Genomic DNA, 16564 nt, shown 5'->3' with positions numbered 1-16564 from the left:
AGAGGAAGGGAGAGGGAGAAAGAGAGATAGAAACATCAATGATGAGAGAGAACCACGGATCAGCTGCCTCCGGGAGGCCCCCTACTGGGGATCCAGCCTACAACCAGGGCATGTGCCCTTGACCAGAATCGAATCTGGGACCTTTCAGTCCGCAGGCAGATGGCATTTTCAGTCAGGGCCAGTGTCCTCTGTCCTTAGACAGTTCCTTACATGTAGTGGACTAGCTTCCCTGTCCAGCCCGCCCCCTGCCCCCCCACATCTACATGCTGTCCCACGGGAAGTTCCTGAAATGGGCTGGGTTGCACTTTCCTCATCTGCCAATACCTATGTCACAGGGTGTGGAGTTTGTGGTGAGTGTGTGAATATTAAATAACGTGCTGTGTCTCAAGTGTAATGGATACTTTTAAGCACTAAAGCGTCGCTGTTCTCCCATGCTTCCTTCCACCTCTCCCTTCCCCCGCCCCAGCTGAGCTCCGAGCACTGCTCCTGGCTGTGGGGAGGGCGGCTGGAGTGCCCAGGAGAGGACTTGACCACCCAGAACCAAGGCCTTTTTACTTTGAGTACATGATCAAGGCCTTGAAATCCTGACTTTCATTTGCAAGGCTAGGCCCTCGGCTGACCACAGCCATCCACCAATAATGCCCGCCTAGACTGGACCCACCCAGCTGACCAGAGCATCTTCAGAAATCTTTAAAAAGTGATCATTATTCTGAGCCACCGAGTTTTAAGGTCACTCATCACTGGGCAACAAGTAACAGATATGAGGCATCTGGGTTTTTTAATAAATAATTTTCCCCATCAAGTCTACAGCATGATAAATTTACTTATGATACTTAACACAGTTCTGTTTTGATTTTGCATTGTATAAACGTTTGCTGTTGGTGTACAGGATGCAATTGATTTGGGGACTTTGAACCTTGCTCCATCTGTTAGTCTAACAATTTGTCTGGATTTTCTCTTGGGTCTCCTCTGGAGAAAATCATTATTTGTAATGTGATCCGTGTGCTAATGGTCAGTATCTACTGCACTAACTGAGGTGCGGGGGGCAGCCCCACCCAGAGCTGCTTACTGAGTTCTCACCGCAGAGTCAGTACCCTCTCACCGGTCCTACAGAGACACGGAGACTCCCGGTGCCCCCAATAGGCCCTTCAGTTCCGGGCATGTTGGGTTCCCCTGTAGGCAGGCAGTTTGGGGAAGGGCCCTGACGCTGTCACATTACTGATCTCTTCTTTCATCTGTTCTTTGTCTCCCATCCTGTTCACTCTGGTTTCCTTCTGCTACCCACATAATCCTCTCTCTCTCTCTCTCTCTCTCTCTCTCTCTCTCTCTCTCTCTCCCCTCCACCCCCACATTAATTCTCTGCCCTGTTTCTTCCAGTTCTGGGCCAAGCACAGCACCCAAAGAACAGAAAATGAAACTGCAATTTCAAATCATCACTTCAAATCACACTTGCAAAGTCCCCATCCCTGCCTAATGCCGCAGGCTGGCAGGGATTTCCCACCAGAGAAAGACAGATAAAATCCCCCTAAAGGTGATTATGGGCCTCCACCCTCCTGGACGGTCCCCGTGAAAGCAGCAGAGTACAGAAGGTGTCACTAAAAAATGCCCACAGCCCTACAAACACCAAGGCGTCCCTTCTGTGGGAGATCTGTGCGTGGGGTGCACAGAAGCAAGGAGCCAGGTCAGCCGGGCACCCAGAGAATAGATAGGCCCAGAGGGTCATTCTAAGTCCCCAGAGTTCTAACGATGATGCAAAGTTTTAGCCAGTGCCTGGTGATCTGGCCTGGCTGCCCCCCTATTCTCTGCTTTCCTTGTTTCCACCACAGAACCCCAAAATCCGGGAGCAGGAATCCCTCCAAGTCACCCCAAGGGCCATGTTCTCCCACCTGCGTGCTTTCTGCAGCTTCCTGGCTGGAAGCCAGTCCCTCCCCACCTCTCATCCCTCCCTCTCACAGCCCCCTCTTTCTCACCCCTCCCTCTCACCGCCCCTTCTCCAGTGGCCCCAAAATGGCACCTGGCTTTCTGCGAGGCTTACCTAGACAGGCTTTTGTCTTGAAAAGATGCTTGACTGCCCCACACTCATGCTCAGCCCAGCTTACCTACCCTCCGCATCCACCACACTGCCAGAGGCAGAGCCGGCTCTCCCTCCCTACTGAGCTCTCTGACCCCAGGATGCCATCCTCACCCCATTCTCACTCGGGCTTGAAGTGACTCTGTCACCTGCCCGTGACCGAAGCAACAGGAACTGGGACAATCCAAGCTGTGGGGTTGTGATGACACACATTCCTGACAGAAGGGGTTTCATTCAGTGGGGGGTGCAGTTCTGGGAAACGTGCTTTGGGTTCAGGGAAGCCAACCCCCCAGCAGCCTGCCACCTCATAACCCCGGCCTGGGGCCGCTCTGTCCTGACCTACAGTCACCTCTCCCCAGCCAGCTGTCTCACTCTCTCCCTGGGCACCGGGAGAATGGACCGCCCACACGGGAGGGTTATCAGCTGAAGGTTCAACAGAGACACCAACCCCGTGGCCTACAGCCAAAAGGACTGTGCCCTAGGGCTGGGAAATGGGGGGAGGGGTCCCTGGGCAGATGGCTCATCAGTCCTCCACATCCAGAAAAGGAGCCGCTAATACAAGGATGGTGAGAACACAACTCTCCCCACGGTATCGCTCGGGGTCCTGACACCATCTCAAAGTGCTGGTGTCAGAGGGTTAAAACTGCTAAATGGATGAGGTAGTTGTGAAAGGAGGAGAGGAGACACTGTGCCATGTTAGAGGGTGTGGGTGGCTCCACCTCACACTGTCCCCTCCAGGAGAAACAGCTGTCTCCACATACAACCCCTGGGATCAGCACCGATTCTCCCTAAAAGGCAGTCCAGTGGAGCAAGCCCAGTGTAGGTGCGCAGGGGGGACTGCTGGAGATGTGCATACTTTTAATTTCAAGAGTCATTAGTGTCCATTGCATACAAGAGCCAGAAGAAGGTGGAAATCAGGGTTATTATTCCTCTGAGGAATCTACTTATATAAAAACCATGGGTGGTGTTCATCACATATGGACAAACAGCCAGCGACCAAGTGGAAGGAAGTCGGTCCTACAGGGGTTGTCTTGGCAACGGCTGCGCCCTCCCCCAAGCTGTTTCCCAGCGCTGTTTCCTGTAAGGGCGGGGTTTGAGGCAGGAACCCGCCCTGGGAGCTTGGAGGCAGATCTTTCTCAAGTGTGCCGCGCCAGCACAGGGTGAACCTGAGTGGGGCGGCTGAAAGGCTTAGAAAAGACAGACAAGAGAATGAAAGCCGGGTCTTGGTGGGACACTGCTTCTCTGGGAGACATTGACCACGCCCACAGTCATGCCTTTATTTTATAGCAGATGCTAAGAGGCAAAGTAAGGGCGTCACCAAGATGTTTACAAACATTCTCCTGGGTTTCAATCCTACTCAACTACATGCACCTGAACTCTATCAAGCCTACATCACTCAGGCACGTGGGGCCACGTGTTCGGACCATGGGTTCAAGCTTACAACTACAGCTGTTGGCTATAATTGTGCTGGGAAGGCCCTGCCCTCCAAGCTGGGACTTGCACATGGCAATGAGAGGACTGTGTCCTCTCATCAGTCCAAGGCTTGAACCTGTCCAAAACACTGTAGCGGCTTCCCACAATAAAGTTTTAATTCTGTTTCTTTGTTACTGATGTTGTGGCCCCACCCCATAACAAAGAAACAAAGGAAAATTTCCCCATCGGATTTCTGAATAGTATTACTCCTTTGGGAATGCCGTGTCATAAATTAAAATTGAAAGTGGGTGCAATCATCATGCTATTGAGAAAGCTTAATAGTAAAGGGGTCTTTGTAATGGTACCAGATTTATTATCAAAAGATTACGATCTAACATTATCGATGCTGAAGTATTAATAGGATCTTCAGAGGGAGAGGCTGTTCTGATTCCAAGAATTAATTTGTCCCCATCTGACACTGGCCTCCCATTTAAATTGATTCAACGACGGTTTCCCATGATGCCAGCATTTGTGATGACTATTAATAAATCACAAGGACAAACTCTAGACAGAGTAGGCATGTTCCTACCTGAACCCGTTTTTGCACATGGTCATTTACATGTTGCTTTCTCTTGAGTTTGAAGAGCATGTGATGTTACAGTTAAAGTTCTAAGTACTTCATCACAAGGGAAATTAGTCAAGCACTCTGAAAGTGTTTTCACTCTTAATGTGGTGTACAGGGAGATATTAGAATAGTTTTAATCACTTTATCAGTCATTATTTGCATCACTGTTGTTTTTATATCATGTTATGGTTGTTTTCATATCATGTTTTTGTCGTTTTTATATCATGCCTCTGTTGTTGTTATATCCTTTTGTTACTGTTTATTAATAAATTTATATATGATTTTCATATACATTTTACTAATTTCCTTTCATCTCTCACATTTCTATTATAGTGAAAGGACAAATAGCAATATTAAAATATATCCGCTAATTAATTCCCTTTTTAAAAAAAATATATATTTTATTGATTTTTTTACAAAGAGGAAGGGAGAGCGATAGAGAGTTAGAAACATTGATGAGAGAGAAACATCGATCAGCTGCCTCCTGCACACTCCCTACTGGGGATATGCCCGCAACCAAGGTACATGCCCTTGACTGGAATCCAACCCAGGACCCTTGAGTCCGCAGGCCGATGCTCTATCCACTGAGCCAAGCTGGTTAGGGAAATTAATTCCCTTTTAATGTGCACGAATTTCGTGCACCGGGCTACTAGTATTGAAGATTGGCAATATTCACTCTAAGTCAGTAATATTACATACTATCCACTAGAGGGCGGAGTGTGGAGTATGACTTGTAGGATGGTGGGACACACTATGGGAGACTTCTAAGGCATTAGATTAGATGCTCACTCTAGTTTGGCTGGTAGAAAATGGATTGACTTCGCATTCCCACAGATGAATATGGAGGGAGGAGAAATCAGTGTGGACTTAAACCAAAATAAACAAACAAAACCCACCAAGCCCAAAGAAGAAAGCCAGTATCCTGGCACATTTGTTGGATGTGACAGACTGGGGAAGTTGAGACCCAGAAAACGGTGCCAAATCCAAGGCCCCCCAAATGCAGGTGTGTTCATCACACATCACAGAGGGGCCCTGTGTCTAATCGTTCATCAAACACGTTAAGAGGAAATGGAACATTAGCGGTGAGCTTCTTAAAGTGTAATTTCCTCTAAGAGAAATTTATGGCCTGCACTTACTCTCCATTAGAGTACGTCTAACTTCTTTTATTCGTTTATTCATCAAGACAGCCCTGGGTTCAGGCCAGCCCTGGGAACCCGCAGGTCATCGGGAAAGGGACCTCGGGGGACTCTCCTCCTGGTCCAGTGGAGTTTTCCAGATCACAGCAGGAGCAGCCGTGGTGCATTTGCAGGAAGTGTTCAGGTATTCCCCAAAAGGCCACTCACAGCCCCAGCCCCAGGGGCTACGCTGGCTATAAAATGAACATCTGAAATGTACTTAGAAATGAAATGATTTTCTGTTTGCCATATGAGGTTTGTGATTGCCTCTCCAAAAGCATTGCTTCTATTGCTTTTACGGCCAGGTTCAATTTCTCGTGTAGTGATGTAATAAAGGGGTGATTTAGAACTGGGAGCAAGGACTTCTGAATCAATGAGCAGATGTATCCCTCACCTGCTGCCCCCTCGCCCCGTGATGCTGGGCTCATTTCCTGATTTCCCAGCCACCCAAAAAGTCCCAAAACTGGGGACACAGGCACAGCTGTTCTTCTCTTTACCATGGAGGCCCTAGCCCTGCTGAAGAGAGCACCCCAAGTCCTACTCTGGGCTTTCTCCGTATCTGTGGGGCGCATCACTCTTTCTGTGAATAATGGAACTTTAAGGTTATCGTGATGAAAGCGAAACACACCTGATATTTACAATTCCCCTTTGGGGACTGGAATGAGGAAAGAACATCTTACCTTGTCTTAAGGATATTCAGAAACTGCAAAATTTCTGAAAACTGGATCAGTCTGAGAGCTCGTAAAAATCTCAAACCTGGGAAGAGAAATGAAATAGAGACGCGTTATTTTCAGCGGGTGGTGATGTTCGCACCGTGTGATTTACACCTATCAGGAGCGAAGGGAGATGAAGTCCTGGCAGGAGATTCAACTGCCCGCACTTTGGACATAGTCCTTCATCCCGATTCTTCACTGGTTTCATCTCAGCTGCTGATTGGAGTCGTTAAAGGAAGCTGTTTGGAGCCACTGCGAAGGAGGGTCCGGCGGGAGAGCCGTTTAAGGAGGTCTCTCGCGTGTCCACCTGAGGCAGTGTTTCAAAGTTACCTCGTCGCCAGAGCGGATTTTGGCTCTGAAAATGACTGGGAATAGCTCAGCGTAACCCTCGTAACCCTTATGCTAAGAGCAGATTAGGAACAAATCTGATAACCTGATGTCTTTGATGGATTTCTAAAGTCTCCGTCCTGACACAATGAAGAGTACTGCCCACTGCATTGACTGTTTTCTAAGCTCGCACACCCCATAACTTCAGGATTCAAAAGTCTGTAATGCCACTCCTACCAAGTGTCAAGATAAACGTTCCTCCTTTCTAAATCAGCAACCTTTCGTGGATGGAGAACGAGCCAGTGTTTCCAGGTGGCAGAAGAGAGAGGAAACAGGGGAAAGAAATACAACCAAGGATGAAAGAAAATTCAAATTACTGTTGTGTTTTGCTGGCCAAGGGTAAATATATATTTCCACTGAGAGCAGATCTGTGAGTCAGAAACTTTCTGAGTCCCTGGTGGGTTTTAATGCTTGGCCTACATGCAAGAACTGCCTTACTGATGGCCAAGGGTTTGAGACACTGTTCAAGGTCACGTCCTCTCCTAAGGGGGTTTCCTTTTGCAGATTCCCCTAAAGCATTTCATTCAGTGCCTTGAAGCGCTGTGTGCTGCTGAGCGCCAAGCGAGCTAAGTTGTTGACAGTGGGAGACGTTTTCTGCCCCCTATGTGAGGCAGTAAGGGGGCATCTAATGCGCAGTGACGGGAAGAAGCGGCAGTGAGTCGCTAGACACCCAGGATGAATCAAAGAAAGCGGACAGACCGGACGTTCCCCCTAAACAGCTCCCCACTGGCCCAGGTAGGTCACTCCTTGGTCAGGCATAAGGTGCCAAGGAAAAGCTCATTGAAAGCCCAGGGCGTGGAAGGGTTCCTACTGCACAAAAGGGAAAAAAGGCCAATGGCTCAAAGGGAAAACTTCTCATCTGACTAGGATTCACCTTCGCGAACAAATGATTTTTTCAGAAAAAAATCGTCTTCTATTTTAAATGATGTTTATATTGGGTGTTGGTGGTTGTTGTTTTTTTAACAAAAAAGTGCAGAGATGAGAAGGGTGCTGATGAAATGAAAAGACTCGGGATTCCGAAGCAGAGGCCGAGCCACGCTAATGAGAGGCTGGCGTAACTGCTGAGAACTGAGCTTGATGTGAGGACAAAACCGAGACGTCATCCCAGAAGCAGGGACAATGGGGCCAGGGAGGGACAACATGACGCTTAAGAAAAGATCAATGGAGAGAAGACCACAGAGACCCAGCCTGGGAATAAAATGCGTTCCAGGGGGAAGTACAGGTGAGATCATCGGTTCAGCCAGGACATCATAGGAACGTACTTTCTAGATATGAAAGAAAATGACTCAAAGGGAAAATGGGTGGCAGGCTCTTAGAAACCAATGCTGTGAAGTATGACTTTGTTTCCTGTAAATATCAAGCATTAAAATAAAGTAAAAAATAAAGTGTCCAGGTGGGGGGAGGGTTACCATTAATGCAACTCAAATCATATTGTGCACTGTCAGCTTTAAATGACACTCAGGCAGCACCCAGAATTTTAGGCCCAGATTGGTACACCCAACACAGTCGTTGTTCAACAGTAAAGGTAACAAAAAGATATTTTCAAATACCCGAGGTCTCAGAAAATAGATTGTTTGTGCGAAAGTATTTTCAAAGAAGTTTTCAATCCTTCCTTAGTCAGAATGAGTCGCAGGGGCTGGAAAGTGTATTTTTATCAAATTGTCCTGTTGGTCCTAATGACTGACCTCACTACAGCACCATTGACGCGTGCTGCTGGGAGATAAAATAATAAATTTAGAAACACTGGGTAGGGATAGACTGGCAGCACTGAAACCAGTCAAGGACATAAGGCTCTTTAGTCATGCCTTAGCCACTGACAGTTTCATTCTGAAAATCCCGTGTGTGCATGCATATATATTTTTCCACTCATGGAAACAAAAATAGAATACAGATGACCTAAACTTCAAACTGGGTTTCTCCCTTCTTATCGTTAAGTGATGCATTTGCAGCCTATATTGTTTGTTTGTAGCTCGCCACTCTATAGAGGGACTCACTAAAGTAAAAGAGAATAAAAGCTTTCCTTTTCGATGAGGTATATGAAAATAAGGGTCGGAAGACATGGCTGCAGCAGCCACATGGTCCTGTACTCTTGCTAGACGTAAACTGTTCGCCAACAAAAGCAAGCAGGGAGACCAGTAAGATGAATAATGTGTAAGAGAGGAGAACAGTCATCCCAGGGAGGAAACCCGAGAGCAATGTCCCTGCAGAGGGGCCGGGGGAGCAGCAGCATCTTGGGGACAGAACAGCAGTGGGCTGTGCTTATGTGAAGGCCTGTGCTGGTCATACCCATGGCACAGGGTTTCATGAACACAAATGAGTTAACAAAGTTCAACATAGGTTTAAAAAATCAGTCTTCGTTTTATCCTTGCCGAAGCCAGACTCTCACGAGAAATGGTGGCCTCCAGCGTGCGTATTTCAGGCACAGTTCACAACAGCCCCCTCGCTGCTTTCTGCCCTGGCCCCCTGGTGGTCTATTCTCAGCGTATCAGCTAGAGCGGGCTGTGAAAAGGTGGAATGGATATCCTTCAATGCCCCATTTCACACAAAGTCAAAGTCCTTCAAGGACCTAAAGCAAGGCACCCCCATTTCCTTTTGGCCTCCTTGTCCTCCTCCTACTTTCACTCTGGTCTGGCTGTCTTCTTCGGTGACCTTGGCTGTGCAGCATTCTCCTGCCTCAGGACCTTTGCACATGCTGTCCTCTCTGCCTGAACACTCTTGACCAGATGGGTGCACGATGCACCCCCTCACCTCCTCCAGGTGTTTACGCAGTGTCACTATCTCAGTGAGACCTTCCCTGGTTACTGTGTCCAAAACTGGAGCTCTCCCCTCGCTCTCCCTCCCGTGAGAGTCGACAGTTAGTGATTAAGGAAAGAGAAGAGAGCAAACAAAGTCTGATAAAGTCGGGAAACAGCAGTTTCACAGCCACCCTGGCGAGTAACCAGCACCTTTCAGGACAACATTCTCTCTAGTCAACTAGGCAGGACAGACAGTTTTACAGCCATTGGGGGGTTGGGGTGATGGCAGGTAAATGGCATCTTTCTGCTGGATGAATGGGGGAGGGGGAAAAGGGGGGGGATTCCTTTTAAAAAGCACGTGCACAAGAGAAGCCAAATGGCGACCATGAAGGAGCAGGGCACTCGCCTGGGAAAGTCTGGGGAGGGGTGGAGTGGAGAAGGACACCAGCCCCCAGGAAATCCAGGAAAGAGACCGGGTGGGGGAGACCACCAGCACAGGCCCCGAGAAGCCGGAAGGAGACTGGAGAGTTTGAAAGAAAGCCCGCTCTTTTGCAAACCCAAGGAAATGCATGGAGGCTTCGCGAGGACCTCGGGCAGCTGCTACCCTACAGCCTGCCCACTCTCTCTGCCTCCCAGAAAGTGTTCTGTCACCCGTCCCTTGGGTGAGGATCAACAGCAAAAAAGAAACTAATCTGGAAATGAAATACCAGAAACTAAGTATTCTCAATACACAGGAGGGTGCATTGGCAGAACTCAGTAAGTGGTAATGTCATCATATGGATCTATATACTAGTAACTAAAACAGAAAAGCCAACAAGACAAATAGAAACACCCGTACACACACGTACATGGTTTATAGCATTATTGTTATTTTAAATTATTGGTGAAACGATGATGTTGATGATCAATTATGACTGAAGTGTACTATTTTTATCCCCACATGCCAAACCTTCAACTGTATCTTATTTAATCCATAGGAAAGAAGAAGACAATAGTTAAACAGACTAGAGTGTCCAGCACACAATTTGTAAGCAACAGAACCAGATTTTAACCCAAATCTGTCTCCACAAAGCCCACGCTTGTAGTCAGCTGCCCTGGCACAGACACTGACCAACCGTCAGTCCTCAAGCACTTTCGGCACTGTGGTCATCCTGCCACACTCTCCTAACGCTTGGCGTTTCCCTCAGGATATAAATGCCCTTTGCCCACATCCCACTGTATTCACTATTGTGGTAAAAAAACAAACAAAAAAACAAACAAACAAATAAATAAAAATGGAGGGAGTATACTAGGTAAGAGTCCCTGTTTGATAAGCTCCAACCCAAATAGGGGCTCATTGCTATTTTATTTTGCTCTTCTATGTTAATAAATTTAATTACGTTTCCATGTAATTACTAGGTCATTTTATCTTATTTTTTAAGTAAAGTGGCTTTTGCTGGTGCACCTGTGTATTCATCTTTTCTTATTAATATATTTGAGCTCTTTTAAAATGAGGATAGTATATGTTATATATCATCTTCCACAGGTCAGCATTCTTTTAATTTTGTTCAGGTGTGTGTTTTTTTAAGCCTAAAAGTTTGCTTTAAGTGAATTTTTCTTTTCGAATTCTAAAGTTTATTGATGGTCAAATATATGTCTTTCCATCATTGTTTTCTTTTCCTCAGTACTCAAAAATGGCTGCTTCCCACATAAAAATGGATTTTTTATAAAAATACATCCACATTTTCTCTTTGAACTTTTAGGGCAATGGTTCTAACCCTTGGTTGGACATTTAAATCACCTGGGCAACTCTAAGAATTACTGATACCTGGCCTCACGTCAGCCTCCCCTCTTCTGACTCAATAGACCTGGGCTCCCAGGTCCAGGGTGTGAAAGCTCTGAGGCGATTCTAATGAGCCAAGGAGGTCGGAAAGCTTTGCAAAGTTTTTCAGTAAATGAGCAGAGAGTACATGTTTTAGGGGTCTCACAACTACCCACTCCGCTGTAAAAGATATGCGAACGAAAGGCTATGGCTGTATTACGGTAAAATGTTACTCCAACAAGCAGAGTGAGGGGCCTAGTTTGCTACCCTTGCTTTAGAGACCTTCGCCTGGGATTTGTCTGCATTCAGATGATGACTCTGCGGGTCCAGAGGGGCCTGAGATTCTGCGTTTCTCACCAGCTCCGGGACGTCACTGCTGGTCAGAGACCGCATGAAAACACAAGGCTGCAGGGCAGTGGGTCCCCAGACTTTGTTGCCATGGCAACCACCTGGGGACTATAAGACAGTGCTGATGCCTCCCACCCCCAGATACTCTGATGCAATAGGTTTGGGGTGCAAGCTGGGCATCGGAATTTTTACAGCTCCCCCCGCCCAGATGATGCCAATGTGCAGCCAAGCTTGGGAACTACTGATTATTTTCTCCATAACCTCCAGCTTGTCAATCCATCCTGATGTATCCATTTATTGTGGCTAATATTGTGCCAAAAGGACCAAGTTTTAATATTCTCCTCAAACAGCAAATTTCCTTCTCCCTGAGTATTCATTTGAGTAATCTGAAGCTGGGTCTTTACTTTTATTAATTTAAAAAATATGCTAGCTAACTGTACATTAGAAGAAATCAATAGTATATTGAGAGTCTATAAAATAATGCAGTCAGTTTAAGATTTTAGTGAAAAAGTCATTTTAACAACACTAGAGAAATATGATTTCTACTTTAGGGTTTATAATTGATAAAAAGTTTCAAATCATTTTATGGGGTAAACAATAACAACAATAAGGCAAACAAACAAAATAAGATAAAATCCTGAGAGATCCAATAAAAAACAAATAGAAAAGAAGTAATGCACAATTATATAATGAAAAACTAAATTATTTAAACCTGAAAAACTCAGTGAGAGGGGATGACTTTCCAAAAAATGTAAACTTTGAAAGTTGATACACATATAAAGGAAAACCACTATAGAATAATAATTGAAATATAAATTGAAAAATTTATTAATAGCTTCCCCTCAAGGACTTTGCACCTATATACTTTCTCTTTAAATTCTTTAAAACATTTACATATTATTGAAATGCCAAACTTATCTATTATAATACAAAAATAGATGGAAAGCTACTACAGTTGTAAAGTAAACGTAAACCTGGTACCCAAACTGACTCTCAAAACACAAAAGTAAAATACAGTAGAGCCTCTGTTCTCGAACTTAATTCGTTGTGGGAGGTTGTCTGAAAACCAAATCATTTTTTCCCATTAGAAATAATGTAATGAATTAATCCATTCCCGACCCCCAAATGATTCTCTGTTTTAACCTTACTAAATACAGTACATGTCTTATGTACTATTTAATTATAAATACTTTAAAAACAAAAAGAGCGTGAAATGTAAATGAAAATTTGACAAAAAGGAAATAAAATGTACAGTAAAAAATTAAAATTTTTCCATGTAATATCATCAAAAGAGCTCAAAATAAGCAGCAAAAACAACATGAAAATATTCACAGCACAACATCTTGAGATGTTAACAGTGGTCAACTGACTCATACTCTGAATTCTCTGCTTTGTATGCCACCTAAAAGATGTGGAGAAGAAAACTGTTCAACATGGGAGAGATTCGAGAACCGAAGTTTTAACTGTAATCTCACTAGGATTAGGGACGCTAAAATTCTACATAAAATAGCAACACATGTAATTAATAAATGGATTAAAGTCATGATCAGAGCATTCTGATTCAACATGGCATATTGAACAGAATGGTTTGTACCTGCCTCCTCCCAGAGCCTCACTAAAGTAATACTCCAGGGGAAAAAATTCAATAAAATCCCATACGGACAAAAAGAAATTTAAAAAAAAATGGAGGAGGCAGCTACAGCACATAAGAGAAAACCATATGTCGATAGATAAAATATGGATACCCTGTTAAAAATTCACTTGACAGAGCTGAGAAACTGAACTTCATGTTTATCCAACATATATAGTAAAAATACATATATATGTATATTTATATACACATACAAATATATGTATATTCCCATGATAATAACAGAATATCAAAAATATCCTTGGTCAATAACCTTCGATGAGGAGTTCCACAAGATTGAGGTAGTAGAGAGAGAAAATCATCAGGAAGAAGAAAATAAATGTCCAAAAGATGACATGGAGTGACTGGCACTGGAAAGTGAGAGCCTGGGACAATAACTGACAGATTGGGGTGCCAAACAAGACCACCCAATGTATAGCAGTTAGCGTGGGCATTTTAGTGGGTAAAGCAATTCCTAAGTGAACTGGTAACTCCTAAAAGAAAGAGGTGGTCTCCACAGCTGCAAGACCAACTGTTGGACCAAAATGCTCTATGGCACACCCCAGAGCTCCTCAGACAAGCAAGGACAGCATCCACACATCGGCTAACGGAAACATCTCCAATGCAGAGAACCACGCAAAATCAAAAATCACCGAACATTTGAGGAAAGTCGAACTTTCTTTGAAGACGGTCATGTATTCTATCAAAGTGCCACTTGAGGATACAACATTAACAATTGTTAATTGTCAATTAACAACACTTAATTGAAAAACATGAAGAGTTTGTGAGAAAATATGTCAACAAAAATCAACTATTTATTTTAGAATTTAAAATTCTAAACATCAAAACTTTAAAAGACAAAGTAAACGGAAGAATGGACATAGCTACATGCAAACTAGAGGGCTGGACGATCAAACAGCGATCTCTTCACAAAGAAACAGAAGGATGGAAAGTACAAAAGTAAAGTTAAGACACATGGAAGAAAGGTGTAGAATTTTCAACTTTATGTAATTGAGCTTCCAGCAGGAGGAAATAAAGGCAACAGAAAGCAGGAACATTTGAAAATAACACGAGAAGAAAGTTTCCTACAACAATAGGGTAACTTGCATTCTCAGATATGCCTAGATGTGGGCCTTCTTAAATTTTAACTGGTGACATTTTAGAACATCAATGTGAGGATATAAAACCCTCAAAGCAATGAGAATCAAGTGCTACCATAATTCTCTCAGATGCACTGAACACAAGAAAACAAAAGAAGGAGAAATTACTTTGATCGAGGAAATATTTACTTAGCCTGGTGGAAGAAAAATAAATCCAGAAAAGGTGAGATCCAAGAAGCAAAGTAGGAAAAGAGGAAAAGTAACTGATGTGTTAGCAAAATATTTTAAAAAATAAATAGTAACAATGATCTAAAATTAAAATCTCTAGATGATATTACATGGCAAATAAAGGTGTGGAGGAGAGAGGGCAGTGGAGGTATAAAAAATGTGTAAAAGTTCTTGTCTTGCTTCAGGGAGATACTAATACATATTTTAACAGAAAATTAAAAGGATGTAGTTTTAATTATAAATTCCAAATCTCAGAGGGGGAAAATGAAAAAAAAAAAGATCAACCAACTAAAGTAAGAACTGTGAAAAACAATAACAAAAAACCATATTAATTGGAAAATACTATTGCAACAACAAAAAGAGCCCAAATGTCCCAGCAAACACAACAAAACTGAATGGATTAAATTCATCTATTAAAAGACAAAGACTCTCACTCAGATAATATAAACACAGCAATAATGCATTCCAGATGCACGCTGTTTGTAAGAGATAACACCGAAAGCAAAACACAAAGCAAAGTTGGAAATGAAAGGCTGAAAATCTGTGCCAGGAAAATGCTTAACAAAAAAAAAAGGCAAACAAAGCAATAATGATACCAAATAAAGTAGCAGCTACTGTGAAAATGTACCAAAGAAAGAGAGACATACTTCATATTGATAAAGGAACACTTCACAAAGAAAATGTAACAGTGAACAAATTGTATACACCTAAGAATATACCTTTGAGATACATATAGAACAAAATCTGACAAGACTGCAGCAAAAACCAAAACTTGACAATGTCACATCACAGTGAGACTCCAATGTTCATTTTCCAGAAAATAAGCAAAGAAAATAAGCAAATCTATAGAATATTTGTATAACATTTAATTCTGGGGGATATATTCATAGATATCTATCTGAATGGATGGACAGATAGACACATATATTGCTCAGTAAACTAGGAACGCTAGTTTAATAATGTTAGACTTTATGGCACTTGTCTTTCTCTTCATATGTGGAATTTAATGAACAAAGGGAAGTGCCAAGCAAAATAGAGACTGACTCACTGATAGAGAGCAAGTAGGCAAACAGCTCTGGTGGGGGGCTAGTGGAGGAATTGAACAAAAAAGAAAAGGAGAGAATTCATAGACATGGACAACAGTGTGGTGATTGGCGGTAGGGGTGTGGAGGTAGAAGAGGGCATAGAGGGGATAAATGGTGATGGAAAAAATCAAATTTAATTTAAATAAATAAAATTAGAAAAATAATATCACTAGTTTTTAATAACTTCAATAACAGCTATTCAACGGTCACAGAAACTGAGTATGTAATAGGCCACAAAGAAATTTCATAAAATTCCAAAACGCAGAAATCATATAGGCCACATTTACTGCAAAGCAAGAGAATAAGAAAATCACAAAAGGATAGGCAAAATCGATTGTATTATACAGAGAAGAATTTAATATAGGATAAAGAAGTCATACCATAAATCAAAAGAAAGACGAACATTATGTACAATGATGGAATGATTGATTAACAATGAGGATCAATTTAAACAGTCACCTTACATCATAATTAAAATTAAATTGAGATGAATTAAAATTAAATATAAATAACATAGAAAAACTGAAAAAAATGTAATTACATATTTAGTTGCCCTCTGAAGAATTTCTAGATGTGAAAGGAGTCATAAAAACTTTAAAATATCAGATCAGCCATCATAAAAAAATCAAAATCCTACATGTCAAAAAAGTAATGAAGATAATAATCTACTAGCAAAATAATTTCATCAAGTATGATATGGTTAGGATAAATTGTTATATCAAAAGCGTGTCCATAAAATATTATACGAGTAGTTCACGATTGTAAAAAAATCATGAACAGACACATCATGAAATAGGAAAATAAATAAGTAGTAAACAATCATTAGAAATTATTACACTTGGTTGAAATAAAATGCATACTAAACAGAATTACAGTAACAATGTGTTTATTCTACTTAACTAGCAATGTATTTGAGTTCTGCTTGCTAGAGATGATCTGCAATGAAACAGTCTTATAATTTGATGGTAGAATGGTGAATTGCTACAGCATTTTCTGAAAGTGATTCCACATTATAAATCAAATTAATTCCATTTCTGGGAATACAGCCTAAGAAAATATAACAAAATATGGGGAAGAAAGCTGCAGGAACAAAGATGTTTATTGCAAAATTATTCATTAAACGGGAAAAATAGAAAGCAACTTAATATCTAAAAAATAGGTCTTCTTATATATAGTCCATCTTCTTTATGGGATATTACACACGTTGGAAAAATAATGTAAAATGAGAACATGCTATGGGTATGATGTTAAGT

At 42.6% G+C, this 16564-nt stretch overlaps 1 protein-coding gene across 21 annotated transcripts in view; it reads right to left on the bottom strand.

Moving 5' to 3' along the window:
- KCNMA1 (potassium calcium-activated channel subfamily M alpha 1) overlaps nucleotides 1–16564 on the bottom strand; it is a 704741-nt gene that overhangs the window by 234100 nt on the left and 454077 nt on the right. For all 21 annotated transcript variants that reach the window (XM_059662276.1, XM_059662282.1, XM_059662277.1 and 18 more), the window contains exon 6: nucleotides 5965–6040. In XM_059662276.1, the coding sequence (XP_059518259.1) occupies nucleotides 5965–6040 (76 nt within the window). The remainder of the gene's footprint in view (nucleotides 1–5964; nucleotides 6041–16564) is intronic.

Source organism: Myotis daubentonii, chromosome 13 (assembly GCF_963259705.1).
Source record: "Myotis daubentonii chromosome 13, mMyoDau2.1, whole genome shotgun sequence".
NCBI classification, from domain to species: Eukaryota; Metazoa; Chordata; class Mammalia; order Chiroptera; family Vespertilionidae; genus Myotis; species Myotis daubentonii.
Note: the sequence above shows the minus strand (reverse complement) of the source record. Positions and strands in the feature narration are given on the sequence as shown.